The sequence below is a fragment of the Strix aluco genome, chromosome 4 (assembly GCF_031877795.1).
Source record: "Strix aluco isolate bStrAlu1 chromosome 4, bStrAlu1.hap1, whole genome shotgun sequence".
Classification (NCBI taxonomy): Eukaryota; Metazoa; Chordata; class Aves; order Strigiformes; family Strigidae; genus Strix; species Strix aluco.
In genome coordinates this window covers 91416958-91435181 of record NC_133934.1, presented here as the reverse complement: position 1 = coordinate 91435181, position 18224 = coordinate 91416958, and the positions used below count along the sequence as shown (strand labels likewise).

The 18224-nt window shown below is 34.4% G+C and overlaps 1 protein-coding gene across 6 annotated transcripts in view; it reads left to right on the top strand.

The window, feature by feature from the left end:
• The window catches only part of UBR1 (ubiquitin protein ligase E3 component n-recognin 1), a 79307-nt gene that overhangs the window by 50403 nt on the left and 10680 nt on the right, over positions 1-18224 (top strand). For all 6 annotated transcript variants that reach the window (XM_074824224.1, XM_074824223.1, XM_074824226.1 and 3 more), the window contains 12 exons: positions 1399-1586; positions 2743-2948; positions 6301-6394; positions 8836-8988; positions 9411-9508; positions 10146-10239; positions 11565-11713; positions 14011-14066; positions 14380-14476; positions 15389-15456; positions 16376-16526; positions 17363-17450. In XM_074824224.1, coding sequence (XP_074680325.1) covers positions 1399-1586; positions 2743-2948; positions 6301-6394; positions 8836-8988; positions 9411-9508; positions 10146-10239; positions 11565-11713; positions 14011-14066; positions 14380-14476; positions 15389-15456; positions 16376-16526; positions 17363-17450 — 1442 coding nt within the window. The remainder of the gene's footprint in view (positions 1-1398; positions 1587-2742; positions 2949-6300; positions 6395-8835; positions 8989-9410; positions 9509-10145; positions 10240-11564; positions 11714-14010; positions 14067-14379; positions 14477-15388; positions 15457-16375; positions 16527-17362; positions 17451-18224) is intronic.

The window sequence follows — 18224 nt, the reverse complement described above, 5'->3', positions numbered from 1 at the left end:
CATGTTTCATAGAATTACCAGCAGCAGTTTTGGTTGTACTTTCGAGTTAAGAAATAACTGAGAGGGGTGAAGGAGTAATTTGTGTTCAGTTCTCCATTTCTTATCTTTATGATTTGACCGTCTTTTCTATTATATTGTCATTGTGCAATAGTTAGAAATACAAATCCACTTAAAATGATGTCTTGTAATTTTGACCTACCAAGAGGTTAATCTGCTTTACCTTGACTGTAGAAAGGCATCAGGTTTAGGTGATTATTCTGTTTCTGTATCAGTCTTTACCCCCTTCCCTCAAAGTAACTTTTGAAGCCAGAGGTCAAATGACACAGTGAAATGGAGATTTCAAAGATTACTGCAGTCCCATGAGTTCTTTTTAATTGACAGTTGAATAGAAAAGAAGAATCCAATTACCCTTTGTGTGCAAAGACAGGCCAGTTTGCTCTTGCACATTCTGTTTGGCAACAGCTTTCTGCCAAAATACCTCTTGACTAGTCATTGCATGCAGAGCTCTAAACTTATCACAGCATATGCTGTGTTTCTTTTTTGAAAGAGGTGTCATATGATATTTGGTAAGGTAAGGAAACATAATACAGAAGTCACTAAGAAGTGAGACTCTCACGGTTCTGCTACATGTGGAGCAATTTGTGTTGTTTCATTTCCTCAAAAAGTAATGGTATTGTGAATGAAAGAAATGTGTATAATGTTGAATTTGTGCCTTAAGTACTTGAATAAGAGGAATTAGGTTCTATATGTTTTAATTAAGTCTATCTGTGTTTTTTGAATTCTACATTTCCAAAGCATAGAAATACTTTGTTTATAGTTTTCGAAGACATGATAGATAAGGAAATACTGGAAGAAGAATAGTTTTCCAGTCTACAGTAAAGAAGAATAGGGGAAAATACAATCCTTAGATGTGTAAAATGCTGCCACAAAAATGTAGAAACAACCTGTCTGTTGTGTCATTCATAGCTAGTTCAAGATAAAATTTTCTTGAATTGCTGTAGGGGGAGATACTGAATACTCAGTAGGGAATTTGTTTGTGAGGAGAATAACAAAACACTGGAGGAGGCTTGTGATGTTCACCTTGTTAATGTTTCTTAAGAACAGACAAGCATCTAATTAAAATGGATCAGGTGTTCTTGATCCTATCTTTGGGCAGGGGATTGTGCTAGTGACCTTTTGTGGACCTCTCAAAATCTCTTTCTTCAGACTAGGTTAATGAACCTAGTCAACATTTAAGATTTCAGTTTTGCATTTTTCACATAGCAGTTAACTTTTTAATTGCTAAAGTGTTGTCAGGGAATTTGATGTCAGTGGTTAGAATGCATAGAGTTAGGGAAAGATTCTTATTTTTTGATGTTCTCTCTTGTCTGTGATTTCTTTATTCTCTTTTCTTGTAAGACCCAGAGCACTCAGGATAAAGAGAAAGCTGAGCGGAAGAGAAAGGCAGAAGCAGCTAGATTGCACCGTCAGAAGATAATGGCCCAGATGTCTGCACTGCAAAGGAATTTCATTGAAACACATAAGCTCCTGTATGAAAACACACTGGAGGCACAGGGGAAAGAAGATACTATTATGGAGGAAGAAAGGTAAGAGAAAACAGACATCCAGAGTTCTGGTGTGAAGAGTTGTTCACCTGCTACATAAGTTCATTATGCTACATAAAATTTTTGAAAATACATTCAAGGGACAGATTGTGTCATCTCAGTCAGCAAACTTGTGTCTCTATTTACTTTTAAATCATCTTCTGTTACAGAATTATATGTAAACTAGCATGTGTATGCTAATGTAAGAACAGTGGACTCACTTTGTAGAGCAGCATAAGAAATGATAAATTTAATTATTTCTTCAAATGGTGGATACTTATATTGCTTAACATTTGAAAAAATGTCATTAGAAAGCTGCTGAGTTGACAACACTGTAATTTTGGAGGTGACTGTCTACCGTATGTGAAAACTTAAGTATTTAATTTTGAAAGAATCTGAAAGCCGATATGCCTTAAGGCTAAGCTGCAATGAAGAAAATATGCTTCTTGTAGCTCAAGTTGCTGATATTTTTTTTTTGTTAGTTTTTAAAATCTAATTTCATACTGAAGATGTTTGGTTCATCTTGGTTATAATTTTATTCATATGGATTGCTCCTGCTCTAGAGATGCTTCAACAATATCTAAGTATACCTAATACAACTCACAATTTTGGTCTAATTGGGGCTGCACAAAACTAATCAGGAAGATAGAGATATCTGCTGGAAAAAAAAAAAGTACAGATCACTTCTGTGTGCTTTGATCTTTAATAAATCATGTTCTATAAATCATTGTTAAACTCTGGAATAAGGAATATTTAAAAAAAGACATGGAAGCTTATTGTGTCATAAAGTCTTGAATTAAGGTAGTGATATTCATTTTCGATATGTTTTCTTCAAGAATGGGAAACAATTTTAGTGTATCTGTAAGATTTAATCTAATCTATATTGAATACAATTTCCTGAATGTCCTACTGTCTGAATCCATTTTATTGGGTTATTCTACGTTAGCTAGTTTCCACTTCCTATTTTTGAAGAATACTGTATTTTAGTGAGGATTGGGGTGTTTCTTCATTGTTAGGTCATTGTTTAGTTCTGTAAAGCACTTTGATATAAAACCAGAAATACTAGCAGTATATGACATTTTTAGATGCCTGGAAGAATAAATTTGTTTAGGAAAAGCCATCTGATTATTTTATATCTGTGTCACTTATGGTCTTACAGCATGTCTTCGGCAATTGATTACTCCAAAATTGCTTTGGGTCCCAAACGAGGTCCATCTGTTGCTGAGAAAGAAGTTCTGACCTGTATTCTTTGTCAGGAGGAGCAGGAAGTAAAGTTGGAAAGTGCTGCCATGGTATTATCTGCCTGTGTCCAGAAATCAACCGCCTTAACTCAGAATAGGAGCAGAATTCCTGAACTCTCAGGGGGTATGCAATTTTTTCTTTTCTGAGACTACAAGCAGTTCTATACCTAGAGCTTATACCCTTTGAGCATAATTAAACTCAGTATTCAGTCAGATTGCTATATGGCTTACCCTAGGTAGTAAAAAGAAAGTAAAAATTTTTAATTTATTCTAAAATCCATGCTTTAAAACTTAAAAAATGAGAAGAGTATGAAGATTTTTATTTGTCCCCGGGAAATCAGAAAATTCTTCAAACTCACAAGAAGATTTTATAAATATATATATATTTTATATATATATTTATATATTTTCATATATATATAAAAAATATATATATTTGGTAGGAGCAGTCACTCTGGAAAAAAATCCAAGGATGTTAACACTTCCTGTTTATTCAAGTACAGCAGCAAACTTCCCAATATGGAAGAAATATGTGAACATTTATCAGGGGCCAATACGGCAGCCTCAGGAGGGTTTGGGTTTTTTTGGTGGTTTGTTTTTTTTTTTTTTTCATGTTCAGGAGGTAATAAAAACAGCAACATAAAAAAATAGAAAAGTGTAAGCAAGGATGATATGATATCATCTGATGAATGAAAAAAATGAGTACAGGAGAATAATGCAAACAGAAGTGTTAGAGTTGCATAATAGCATGTTGGTAGGAGGAAACAAAAGACCAACCAGAATTTTTTTGTAACAATTGGTTAAACATGAGAAGGATTTTGGTCAGTTACTTAAGGGAAAGAAAGAAAATAAATAGAAGAAAAAGTGAAAACTTAAGTACTCACTGACTTTTTTGTTCTCTTCTTGAAAAAGAAAATAATAATTCAAGATGAGATGCTTGATGGCTGTTAATTTTAACAAGAGAAATACAGTCCAGAATAGGGTAAGAAAAGTTGAAACAATATCTAGATAACTTCAGTGTATTCACCTTGTCAATTATTAAAGTAATATTGAAAGTACTATCAGAATAATTGTCTTCAATACACTCTTTAATTGTTTTTTAAAATACATAGAAGATAGTTGAGATCTCAGAAGGCTGAGAAGGGCAAGCAAGTATTTGTCTAAAAAAACCACCAAAAAACCAGAAGTGAAATGAGAAAGTACTAAAAATTTGAATATTCCATCCAGTCTGGATGCCCAGTATGTTGGATGATAGTATTATTATTAGTTGATAAGGCAATATAAAAAGTCAAGACAGACAATAAAGCAGTAAGAAATGTCAAAAATGGATTTATCAAGAAAGGAACTTAGTAAGCCACCCTAATTCTTTGGCCAGGATAACTGGTCTTGTGGGTAAGGAGAAGGTAAGCTAATTTATTCTCATGTTTATTAGAATTTTTGGCTCTGCCCTGCTTGATACAGAGCCTAGGCAAACGTTGTTTAGGTGAAATCACCCCAAGGTGGATAAACATCTTATTATAAAACTACTAGTTTGATTCAAGCACACTATAATATTAAATAATAATTAAAAGTTAAAAGTGATATTTTTTCCCTGTAAACTGAATTATATTTATTTTAACATAGATAAAAATTTAAATAGCTGTTATCTATTAAATATTTATTAATCAATATACATTCTCTGTGTAACTGTCCATATATTATAAAGCTGAGTCAATTTTTTCAAATCCTGCTTATTCAAGCTAACGAATATGTAAGGAATAAGGATGCAGTGTTGAAAGACAATAAAATTGGAGGTCTGAGTGTGCTCTCCAGATGTTTTCTAGTTTGTTGCCTTTGCAGGGTAAAGGTGTTACAACTTGTACTTCTAATTCCTACTGTTTTCAAATATGGTTGTTTGGGGTTTTTTTTTGTTTTGTAACAGGATGTTGTTGATTTGGGCTCATTATGCTTTATGAGCTGACCACTATGTCCTATTTTTTTAATGACACTACTGTCTAGGAAATAGCTTTAAATTCTGTGTTAGTGCAGTTCATTATTCCTGCTTTAGTTTAGAAGTACACTCTTGAATGTTATCGAATAGAATTCTAAAGCAAAGGGAAGTTCAGCGTTGTTTCTTATTTCTCCAGGGTATTACCCTATTCTCTATCATGCTTGCAAACCTTTACCAACTTGCTTCACTTAATAACGTGTTCTGTGTTTCCTCCTTTGGGTCATTAACAAATACTGAATAGTCCTAGACCCAGGACAGACTCCTACAGAATCCTGTTTGATCCATTTTTCTTTTTAACAGTGAACTACTGATAATGGCAATTTTGAGCCAGCTGTATAGAATTTTTATCTAGGCCATGTACTAATTGCATCCTTTTTTTTTTTCCTATGGTACTCTGAAGTACAAATTAAATCCTATGCTCTTGTAGTCAGATACACTTGTAAGATTTCTGTAGTGACATGTTGGACTATTGAAATAATTGAAAAAAGAAGGGAATGAAGTTCCTTTTCCTAAAGCCACTTCTGGATATTATTTATAGCCCTTACTCTCTGCTGCATGGTCCTCTGCAGCTCATCCGTTAGAAGCAGGCCTGTAAGAGTTTCTTTGAAGAACTAAATAAGTGGAAAAATGCTTGTTCTCACGGCAAAAGTGCAGACAGTAGCAAATTAGTGTTATACCAAGGTTCACTTTCTTATTTCAGTCTCCATTTGGTTTAGAGCAGCTTCAGCTGCTGTCAAATAGAATTGTATTTTCAATGAGATTTGTGTGATGGGGTTTTTGTGGGTTTTTTTTCTTTTTTCTCTTTCATTTTGTCAAATTCGGCTGTATCTGTTCAAAATCATAAGCAGTCCATCAGATGAGACTTGGAGAACTGCTGCTGTTCAGTATTATCTAGATATCTTTAAGGGGAAAATGGAATCTCACCTTAGGTGTGTATGCAGCACAAAGACACCATTACACTCTCATAATGTTTTTGCTGTTAAGAATTATGCAAGATAAGTAAATGATAGACTTTGTTATTCAGGAGTGCCACTCATGTCAGTGGTTTGAAAATACAGGGGTTTAATTGGAGAAATGCCTAATCTTTCTTGGCCTTAGTAGTTTCATTTTCTTTCATTTAAAAATAAAATAACAAATACATTAAAAACTTCAGTGATAGAGAATCCAACCACAGAGCTATTCCACTGATGAACCCTTTTCTTTTTTCTTTAAGCAATTTACTATTGCTTTTGGATTTTGTTGTCTTTTTCTTCACAATTAGTGGAAAGTCTTCAGTAGTTTAAGTGGGCTCTGTCTTGTGATTACTTTGCTGGAGTATTGGTCTGGGAAAGCTATCCAAATGGGATTTTCGTGTGACTGTGTGAACTGTGGGAAAATAAAATCTGAAGGTTTGTGTTCTGTGTATACTGTTGTTCATTTCTGTTCATACTGATGGGGATTTATGTTACTGTTCTTCAAATAATTTCTTTCTGCTGTGTCTTTCCAGATACTCTAGATCCTCTTTTCATGCACCCTGACTTACCTTGTGGGACACACACAGGAAGCTGTGGGCATGTGATGCATGCAGCCTGCTGGCAGAAGTAAGGATGTGTCTTTGCAGCCTTTTATTGTTTTTTTTATTAATCTGTTTTCTTAAACACGTAAGTGCCCACTGAAAACACAGTACAGTAAGTGGATATTTAATTCAGGAGTCAAAACTATTTGTACTCATCTAAAAGTTAAATATGGCACGAGAGAAGTTTTGGCCTGATGAAGAAAATCATCATCAAAAGTTTTTAGTGCCTTCTGTGACCCAAAAAAGAATCTCTAAGGAGTTACTAATTTATGCAAATAAAACCAAGGGGGTAAAACTGGTCACGAATAAGAAACCATATCTAGTAGGTTTATTTTTAGCAATCCAGTGAGAACCAGTATGAATCTTCCAGGTGAGCATTCTATAGCAACAGTACTTTGGCTCTGAAAGTCTGTCACTAGGTCAGTATTTAAAGGATTAAGCTAATTTATTCCAGTGAGTCTTTAGATGAGAATCTGGCATTTAGAATAGAATGTGAATGGTTAAATCTACCAGTGTTTCTTCCTCACCCTTTCCCTGTCAGTGAACAGACTCTTGATAACAAGTAAGAGGAAACAATTGATAGTGTTCAAAAACTTTACTAGATTTCTATTGTTTGGGGGAGCTCACAGTTTAGACCAAATGTGTTGGATTGGAATGTGACTTGAAATATTAAAAGACCAAATTACTTAACTTGCAGAATATAGTCATCCTGCTTGCAGTTACAGTTGTAGGATTACAGAGAGCAAAGCTAATGCTCTCTGCATTTGACTACACATAGGTCTGGCAAATCTAAACAAGATAAATAACGTGAAATAATAATAGAAATAATCCCACTGCAGTATTATCAACAGATAAAGAGAGTTGGGTCATACAATTGCAAGCTACTTTGTATTGTTGTATGATATAAACAATCTCTTGAGATTTGTTTGTACTTGTGCCATTTTACTTTAAAAAATCTGGCTAAACTTCTAGTGCTTATCATTTACTTTTCTATATGTGTATATATATATTTTAGATATTTTTTTTTTTTTTACAATAAAACATCAGTACAGAATAAATAGGTGCACACACTTAAAATGATACGGAAGTATGTTCCTTGAGTATAATACATCTGCTCTTGGCAGATCCATCTACATCTGCGTAGATCTAAGTAGTGCAACATTGGAGCTCAGTTCCCTTGCTCTTTTTAAGAAAAGATGACTTGCTCTATGGGTAAATGAGATTAAAATGGACAACAGGCTCTTCTCATACGGGATGGCACAGAAGGTTTGAGTATAGTCTTTTACTTATTACATAACAGACATTCTAACTTACTAATATTCCTCCAAATGATGCCTGCCACACCTTTCTAGAGTATCTGTGCAGCCAAAAAGTACTGCAAAATACTCTCTAAAACAGTACGAGTTCAAATGAATGGAATATCTTTGTAGTTACTACATATGAGGAAGAGGAGTTGCTTGCAAAAAGTAGTTGTTTGAAAACTAATCAGGGAAAATAAATATGCTTTTATTGATTGTAACAGAATACTTCCCTAAATATTCTGTAACCTTTAGAACTTCTGCAGATGCCCCCACATGCACACTTTCTCATATTACATAAATGAGATTTTATTTTTTCCCTTAAAATGTATGATTTAAAGAAGAAAAAATTAGTTATTACCTTAGTGAGGAAGTTAGATAATTTCATATCTGTCTTTAAGATCCTGCGTACCCAGTATGAACTTTAGTACTGAATTTAGTTGTTTGTATCTAGACAAGAAGTTTTGAATGTTGCATCTTTTTGTTCCTAATAATACCACTGAGATGTTAATGAAATTTGAAGGCTTACTGCATCCACTGAGGGGGCAAAGTTATAATGAAACCTGTAAAAGCATAGTTATTTCTTAGCTTCCTTTTGAGTTTAAAATAGCTCAAGGGCAATATTGTAATATAAATTATCCTATCTTCCTGTTAAAATAAGGCTGCAGTTTCATTGTCTAGTCATGAGGCTCAGTCATTGCCATGAATACCTGATTATTCATTCATGAAATGTTACTGGTAGTTTTTTCTAAAATTAAATGAAAATACGTACAATCCCTGTTTCAAACTTACTGTAATGAGTTGCATATGAAAGATATTAGATACAATGTTTCATTGTGTTGAAGATGATGTGAGAGAAGAGTAGAAGATTTAAGAACTGCTTGTCTGTAAAAATGTTAAAAGGATCTTAAAAGCAAGGAAAAGTTGCCGTCATTTTTGCATGAGTGGTATATCATGCACTTTTGCATGAGTTCATCTACGTGCTCAAAGGTTTTATTTTATTTCATGTGCTTGGATGTGGAAAGAGTTATAAATCAAAGGAAAAGACTTGTTTATTGGCTTGAATAAGTATTTGCTGGATAATAACACTTTTAATTACTTGAACATTTGTTTTCATGTCACATTTGAGTCATTCCACTTTCTAGTAATTTCCTTTTCAATGTTGTAGGTACTTTGAAGCCATGCAGCTGAACTTTCGACAACGTCTGCATGTTGAACAGATATTTGACTTGGAGAATGGAGAGTATCTTTGTCCACTTTGCAAGTCTCTGTGCAATACTGTGATTCCTATTGTTCCATTGCAGGCTCAAAAAATAAACAGGTAAATTACCAGATTCCATAACCTTTAATTAAAAAAAAAAAGGCAAAAATTACTTTGGGGCTGGTTGGCTTTTCAGATTTTTTGGAGGGAAAACTTGGGCTGACCTTCCTAATCTGTATAAAAGACTGCATATCTCCTTATTGACTCTTCAGCCAAATATACTGCTTTTGGCAGTTTTTTATTTTTTAAAAAAAAGCATTTTTGGATTGGCTATTTTTTGGCGCTGATGTGAAATGAGAAAGTACCTAGATCTAGTATTTAGCCTAACATTTCATTTTGTACTGTTTGCTCGAAATTTACAAAACCAGCAGAATTGTACAAGTACTGAGGTAATGTGTTTTGATCTAAATGTGTTCTGTTTTTAAAGATAAGGTGATTCTTTGAGTGTTAAAGTAAAACTTGCTTTCTGTTTCTGTTTTCAGTGAGGATGCAGAGGCAGTAGCTCAAATTCTGTCCCTGGCTAGGTGGCTGGAGATTATCATAGTCAGGATATCAGGCTACAGTGTGAAAAATGCTAAAGGTTTGTTACCTTAATTTTGAAGCTATTCTCTGGGATATCTAATATACCAGCACATGTTTTAACTAATAGCAACAAAAAATTTCAAATAAAGAATACATTTTGCTGTCAATCATGACAGCATCAAATAAAGCTGGGGGACCCTTTCTGAGCTGATGTCTTGATTTCACAGTGCCCTCACCAGTTTCCTGGTTTCTGTGAAATTCTTTCTATCTTCCCTGTAGAAGAAAATTATGGATGCTTGGGCAGGATAGTCATCAGCTAACACTCAGAGTTAATTACACTTTTGTATTGACTGTGATATAGTAAAAAGCAGAAAAATGAAATTAAAAGGGCCAAAATAAAAACATGTATGAATGTTTAGAAAACAGGAGGTACAGAGAATCAACATTTTCCTTGCACTCTTATAATGCAAGAAAGCTCTTTTTCCTCACCAGCAAAGCACTACTTCTAATCCTCATGTTTCTGGGAATAGAAGAAAATGTTACTTAAGGAAGAGGGTTAGAAGACAGTCTGGCTGGTGAGGTCTGTTTACAATTATTTTCAAAAAGTTTAAAAAGAAGTCTCACTTCTGTTAGACTGTAAAAACTGTAACAACTTCTTTGTTTTTTAATGTGGATTTAATTTTTTTTTCTGGAAGGAGAGAAACAAAATCTTCCAACGTTCGCCAACAAGGGAATGGGGAACTCTGCTTTGGAATTCCATTCCATCCTTAGCTTTGGAGTTCAGTCCTCGTAAGTGTTACTGGAAGTGCTTTCTGCATGACGTTAATTATCCATCTCTAAAACAACCTAGGTATACTTCAGGACTTTTATTGAAGGAAAAGCATATGATTTATTTGGTCTGAATATGGGCTTGCTTATACTTTTCCTTAAGCATTCACTGAATGTCAGATCTCAGCAGAGCTAGATGTACCCCTTGGACAAATCCAGTCAGGTAGTTCTTATGTTCTTGATACAAAGTTAGGGGTCTAGAATCTTCTCATCTTCAGTTCCAGTGATTTGGGTTACTTCCTGTGCTTCTAGGCAAGTTATTTAATGTCTGTCTGCCTTAATTTTCCTGCTATATGTCTGTTTTGGGGATAGATTTTACTTGAGTTTGGATGCAAGAATGTAATATAGGTTACTCAGAGGAGTGGGCTGTCTTGTCTGTTTCTATTCCAGTGGGCAAAAGTGCTCACGCAGTAAAATGAAATGAATGTACAGATACTTTTCAAGTGTACTCAGCTGTCTTGTCTTCTTTTTAGATCACACTATAAGTATTCTACTTCTGCTACTTCTGACTGACATCACAGTTACGCAAAGTACTTACATATCTCTGCTATTTGTAAAAATGTCGTCAGAAAGTTGAATCAAATTCTTGCTAAGTGATCTCCACGGGAAAGATTCTATAGTTTTCACTTAAACAATGTGGTGTTTAAGTATGAGCCTGGCTAAACCCCAGACTTTGTGGTATGATTGTTTTGGCTGTAGAGATTTGGAGAATTAATATGAATGTCATGTATTTCTGTTAGAAAGTTCTGTGTATGACTTTGAAAAAACACAAGCCATTAAAACTGTACATCTTTTTGCCTAGGCACTTTTCTGTGTATAACTGCATTTGCATAAACTAACCCAATGTCAGTTGAAAAGAGCTTAAATGCTAAAAAATGTAAAACACATTTGAAATGTCTTTCCATTTTTAGTGCCTTATGAGATGGGAATATATTTTTACTCCAACACTTCTAATTACACTTGCTTACTTGCATTTATTTTTTTATTGTATTTTACTTTGATTTAAATGCTTGCATTTTTTGAATGCAAATTATAATACAGTGTACAGAAATAGACTCCTTCCAGCCTGACAGCTCTTAATCTCCTTAATTTGTAGAACCTGTTATGTCGAGGTACTTGTTTACTAATGGAAACTAGTTTTTTTTTTTTTTCTCTTCTGTACAAAGAGCCTTTGTATTTAAGAATTCTTTCATAAATAATTTGGACTTTGTTAGTGATTGGTTGACTGCTAAGTAATAAGCACTATTAATAATTCAGACTGAAATTATCTTGGCTTGCTTTTGCAGAGCCAAATACTCAAGCAGTATCAGGGAGATGCTTATTCTCTTTGCCACCACCATTTATAGAGTTGGGCTAAAAGTTGCTCCAAATGAAGCTGATCACCGGATTCCTATGATGACCTGGAGCACATGTGCTTTTACCATCCAGTGTATAGGTAAAACATAATTTGGGTTTATTCCTTCTCATGACTTGAAAATCTTAGTAGTTTGACTGTATAATTTTATACAATCTGATTGTATAAATAATAGTAATAGCTCTACATAAATAAGAGCAATATGTAATAGTATAACAATGTATATTATATGTAATTACATATATAATAATAGAGTGATAATCTGTAATCCAATATAAATAACAGAATATTTTTGTTAGATGGTAGTTTATAAAATAAGGTTTGGAATGCCAGCATTGAGTTTAATCTGAGAGAGCAGGGAGTGATCATGTTTCACATTACTAATTGTAACATTAAGCATGAATATCTACAGGCTGCCAAAGATCATTGGCCTGCAGGCATCTCCTGCACAGTTAAATATCTAACAGCTATGAAATAGTACTTCCTCTCTCATTATTTCATTTTGTCTCTATTCTCAAAGAATTCTCATGGAATTTGTAGAAGAAATACGGTCTTTTGTATTCTGAAGTTGCTAAGCAGATACCTGGTAGAAAAAAAAAAAAACAAAACCCAAATATTTTCTGGCATTAATTGCTCTTTGAAGGCAAAATAATTAACATAAAAATGACTGCATTTTTGGGGATAATTACCTGTTTAGCAGTCAGTCTTATTTCATTTCTGTACTATATACACAAAGAAGTTTTTCTAATAAACATGAAGCTGTAGATAAATCTGTAGTGGCTTACAGGCCAGGAGAGAGGCAAGAGGTAAATCTGAAGTGCATGCTGAAGAAATTGAGGATGTAATTATACATCTCCATAAATATGATTTGCCAATTATGCCAGGGTTTTTTTGATGAAGCTGTTGAGGTACAAGTGTAGTCTACCTTAAATCTGTAGTGGACTTCACCCAACTGGACTATCAAGAGTTCAAAAGGTTTTTAGGAGGGTTGGGAATATTCTGATAAGGCAGGAATAGTCATGAAAACTGTGTTGGATTTCACCAGAAATAGGTCAGGAGAGGACTGGAAGCCACACAGGTCTATTACATTATGTACTTAATGCTGTGCATATTGTTTTCATTTGATATTTAAACAAAGTCCGTGGTGGCTGTCAGGGATGACTTTGCCAGCAAGTGTGTAAATGCAATAATTGTACCACAGATGTGATATCGAAGGTATATGTTGGAAGTAGAAGAATCAGAAGCTTTACCAGGCCAAGATTATAAAACTAGAGGGACCACTGTGACAGTCTGACCTATCCTAGACCACACCACTTCCTTGGATTCATTTTTGCTCACAAATAGAGCAGGCTTCCATGAAGTTGTAAAGCAAAACTGTCTACATAGCTTCTAGTATGCTGGTTTTGAATCTGGTCATACAGTGCATTATGAAAACCATTTAACGGGCATGTAGCCAAGCTGCCCGGACACAAGGAACCTTAGCTGCCTGTATTAGTGGAGTCTCTAGAGGATGTTCAAAGTGTCATTGACCCAAGGGATATGAATTGCTTTTATTGCCTGAAGTCAGACATTTAAAAATACAAATCTGATTTTTCCTGTGTTTCCTCAGCAGCTCCACATGTTGTGTGTCAAACTGGTGTATGGAAGTGTTAAGTTAATAAAATACTTTCATTTTTTATTAGAGATGGTTAAAAAAAAAAATCCAAACACAGAACCAAAAAAACACCCAACAAAAACAACAAGAAAAATTCCAAGATTTTGAAGTGTACTGATTAATATCTGAAAAGTAACTAAAGCACAAAAAAACATTTGAATTGATACCTTTTTGCTCAATTGAGTTAATTTGGTTTCATACTTTTAATTGGCTTATTTTCTCTTTTATTATCCCTTCAGAACCAATGCTCTAAGGGAGGGAAGCTGAATTGTATTCCAACTTGGGAATTTTATTTTCAAAATATTTTTGTTAAACTACAGTCAAATGCAGTAGTGCAAATCTGAGGGTAAGATGGCTGTATAGCATCCCTGTAAACACATCTGGATGGTTTTGAGCATTGTAGAAGGGTAACTGAAAATGCAACTAAATCTGTAGAATGTCTTAGCATTCATGTGAAACAGTGTTCCTTTAAATCCCAATTTAGGAAGATCTGAAAACCAAGTGTTTTTAAAAAGCTTGTTTCAACCATTTATCTGGAAACATTTAGTACCATTTAAAAGAATTCTCTTGAAAAATGTTATCTTATCAGAACAAAATTGAACTTTAAAAAGAAGTACATAGTCCAAGATTAATTTATTCTTAGTATAAGTGCATTCTAACAGAAATGTTATGGAAGTTCCTGTAGAACGAAGCAACTTGATTTTTTTCTGTGTTTAATTTTAAGAAAACCTCTTGGAAACAGAGGGCAAGCCTTTATTTGGATCTCTACAAAATAGACAGGTATGGGCAAGTAAGATATGCAATACATTTTAAACAAAGTTTATATATATAAAATACACACACATATATGAAAAACTGTTGAAACTTCTAACATCAAGATCATTCTCTGTTGAGGGATAGCTCTCAAACTGTTTAGGTTGATAACATAAAGAGCATTTTGGAAGAATAATTTTTCTACTTATACATGGAGGTTCATATTAAATTCACTTATCAATGTGTTTTCTGTTTGTAGAAGTAGATATGTTTTTAAAGCTTTGTTTCACTATTATATCTTCCCTTTTTTCCTGTTCAACCATTTTCTCTTGCGCTCTAGCACAGTGGCCTTAAAGCATTAGTGCAGTTTGCAGCTGCTCAGAGAACAACATCACCACAGGTCCTGATTCAGAAACATCTGATTCGTCTTCTAGGAGGTATTGTATTCATTTTCTTTACTATCTTTTGTGTGCAGAAGTTTCTATTGTAAAATGGCACACACATTAATACAGTGTAGAAGCAAAGGTTAGACTACTGACAACAGTGCTTTCAGTTTCTCTAATGTTGCCTGAAGTCATGGAGTACTGCTTGAATTTAAGTAATCAACAACTCTGTTACCCCAGGCCTGTACCACTGATGTCCCCAAAAAATCCTCTATCCCAGATTACCTAGGCCTGGAGATACATCTGGCATATATACAGACAGTTAACAATCTATTTCTGTCAATGTTCAAAACTACTCAAATTCTGTGCTAAACAGGTGGATAAAGTCACGAAACAGGTATTCCTCTCTCTTAATTGAGAGACTTGATATTTTTAGTACTTTCAAAAGGCTGCTTGCAGCCTAGTTTAAGGTGTTTTGGTCTCAGGGAGAGCTAGTTTAAGACACATAGCTACCCTTCATGTTTCTTACTGATTAGGTTAACATGGTAGCTCTGACTTGCCTTCTATTTGATAGGATTTTTAGGTGTGGTACAGGCTTTTGTATTGGATTAAGTTGTGAGGCATCTAGTGTTGCAGTGCCTAAGTACATTTGTGGACTTCACCCTTAACACTGTGTGTGCTTTATTGAGCTGGAGAAATAAATCAAAGATTTTTATCTCAGAAATTTGAAGATATAGTCATTAAAGTTATGAGCTGGTTGGGCATGTGGAAATAGCTAAACAGATGCACAATCAATTAAATAGTGGTAAACAGTTAAATGGATACTTCTTTAGTTCAGAGACTTGGATTTTTTTTTTTACAAAACACAAAAATGATAGAGGCTTTAAAATCAGATTCTGATACTGCATTTCAATCCAAAAGAGGAGCATACATACCAAACACATAATTGATATCTTTACGTTGTAGTTCTTCTACCAAACTTTAAAGTGGAGGACACTCCATCCCTCTTAGAAGTAGATATGTTCCACGTTTTGGTAAGCAGGTTCATTTTATTCTTCATATTGATACTTCTTTTTTGAGCATGGATTTTTCTGTGTTTTACCCTGTAGATAGTCCTGCATTATCTGTTCACTTGCATGTGTCACATGATTATACATGAGCACTTCATACAAGCAAATGATTACATATGGCTGCTATGCACAAGTGTTTACTTTTAGTTCTACTGTTCTTCTAGCTTTCAAGTCATTGCTGTCGCGCTCTTATTAAATTTTATGCTTGCAATCTCATTCATCTTTTTACTACCTCCATTGCTATCAAACCTCAAAAAACCCCTGAGAAATGCACCCACTCAGCTTGTTTCCCTCACTTTCACTTTGTCTCAATAGGCCTTTCATACCTTTGGATTCCTTCACATTCACTTTCATTACCTTCTCTAGTCTTCTTAGCCTCTTCTTTCTGTTCTTAATACAAATCAGTATTATATTTTCTTCTACTGTTAAAACCCCCCTCAGAAAACCACGCAACAAAAAAGCCAACAAAACCCAAACAAACAAAAAAACCTCACCAAAGTAAAACCTGTTTTGCCCTGGTTGCCTTTCTAACTAATGCTTGGTCTTGCTTCTCACTTTTTTTTCAATGTGCTTTGTCTTATGTCAAAAACCAGAAATTAAGCTTTCTAGGAGCTGGACAGGCTTTCTTGGTGTATCTCTAAACTGGCATTTACAGTAAAACTATATCGGAGTTTCCCACATGCTAGATGGGCACAAATGGTTAATATTTTCCAATGAGTTTTTGCTACACTTTGTGAACTAAAACTAGCAAGATAAATGAATACAATTAAACTGACTACAGAAATTAAATATAAATGTATAGTGAGAATATAATTTCTATTACCCATGTAGTTATTACCAAATTTCTGTTACTTTAATATTTGCTCCTTCCCTTTCACTGTAGGTGGGAATTGTGTTATCCTTTCCATCTTTATACTGGGAGGATGCTGTAGACTTGCAACCTTCATCAATTAGTTCAGCCTATAACCACCTCTACCTCTTCCATCTGACAACACTGGCACACATAACACAAATCGTCGTCTCTTCAGCAACAGGTAGAGGTGTATTTGGGTTGGATTATTCTGGCATTTTACCAATTTCTTAAAAATAATGAATGGACACCATTAGTGTCTTCCAGGTATAAACTTCCTTTTAATAAATGACACTTAGTGCTAGGTAGCGATAACTGCCTTCTGGTAAAATATAAATAGCACTACGCCATTTCCAGAGCATTTTATTATATCACTTCTGTGTGCTTAGCCTAAGAAAACAAAATAGTTATTGATATATCAGTACTTGCTCAAGTCAGTCATTCCAGAGTGGTAACTTCCCATCCTCGCTCCTTGTAGAATAAGTAAAGCTCTGCCCAGCAGCAGCACTCTGAGCTGTACAGTGACAGTTAGTATGGATTTGGGAAATAAACTTTTCTTTACCTTTCAACCTTGTAAATACCCAGAGCCAAAATACAGAATCCTATAAACTGCTAGGAGAGAATTTCACTTTTCTCTATTTCATACTACTGTTAAAAACTGTCAGTAACCTACAGGCTTCCTAGCTACTATTTTCCTTTTTCTTCAGCATGATGGGAATTAAGAACAAAAGTAATTCCTGTAGCTTAATCTGTGTAGGACAATAACTTCCAAAGTTCAAGGAAAGGAAGCAGTTTTTAAGTGAGGATGAGCAATGAGGCAGTTATCCTGATTCCTCTTTATAGCATGCAGTTTTAGGAGAACATTTGTTAGCTTAAAACCAGCAAATAAAAAAGAATTAAGCAAACTAAAGTGGAAATACTTCTCAAATGCAATTAAAAAAGAGCTCAGTATATGTAAAAGAAGAGAATTGTGTCACAAATGAAGTACATTTATAGTGGGATTCATCTTTTTGTGTGCAGAATCCCCTACTGCTCGATCATCTGACAACAGTGAGGAGGCACGTTCTGCACAGTCTTTCTGTAGAGAGGTTTGCCAGTACGCCAGCGGGTAAGTAGCAGTTCAGTTACAGCGCTGTGTTTTCCTAGAAAGATGGCATTCCACAGGGATTGACCTGAACAACATGAAAAACAGGAAAAAAATTATCAATTTTGTATGGGGAGTTAGCACAATGCCTTATGCTTCCTTCCCATACTCCTCAACACTTGAAAAAAGGAAACTGGTGAAAGGAGCACTTTTAGTTAAAATAGCTACTTTTGTGGGCAACAGAGTAAATTCTTAGTCTAAGAATGAAAAAAATACTGATATCCATTCTGGAGAGAAATACAACCAGTAACTATAGTAGTCATTTTTTCTTTGCCTTGATTTTTTTTTTTTTAGATCTCTCAATTATAGATGGAAGCCAGAAGGAAATGGTTCTGTTTTAAAAGGGGGAGAAATGTAAAGCTAAACACAGTTGCTTATTTATTTGAGTGTTAGTGCCCATCTTTTCAGACTTTTTTGATAGGTATAGCTACAGACACTCTAGTACTTTAGTATCTGTGTGTGAAATAAACTAGAAAATATGGATATACCCTCTACAAATTTTGCTTTGATTTATCTTCACCAAAGCTAGTTGCAAAGATATGTATGACAATGTTACCCACTTATCTAAAAGTTTTACATCTGAAATTCTAAATATTTAAAATTTGGTATTTAAATAATAGGACTAATTTTTGAGGCATTAACTTAGAATTGTAGGTGCTGTGCATTTTGGAGAATCAGGTCACCATACTGAGATGCCTAGGTACAGAATTAAATGCCAAAGTTTAGACAAGAGAGCTC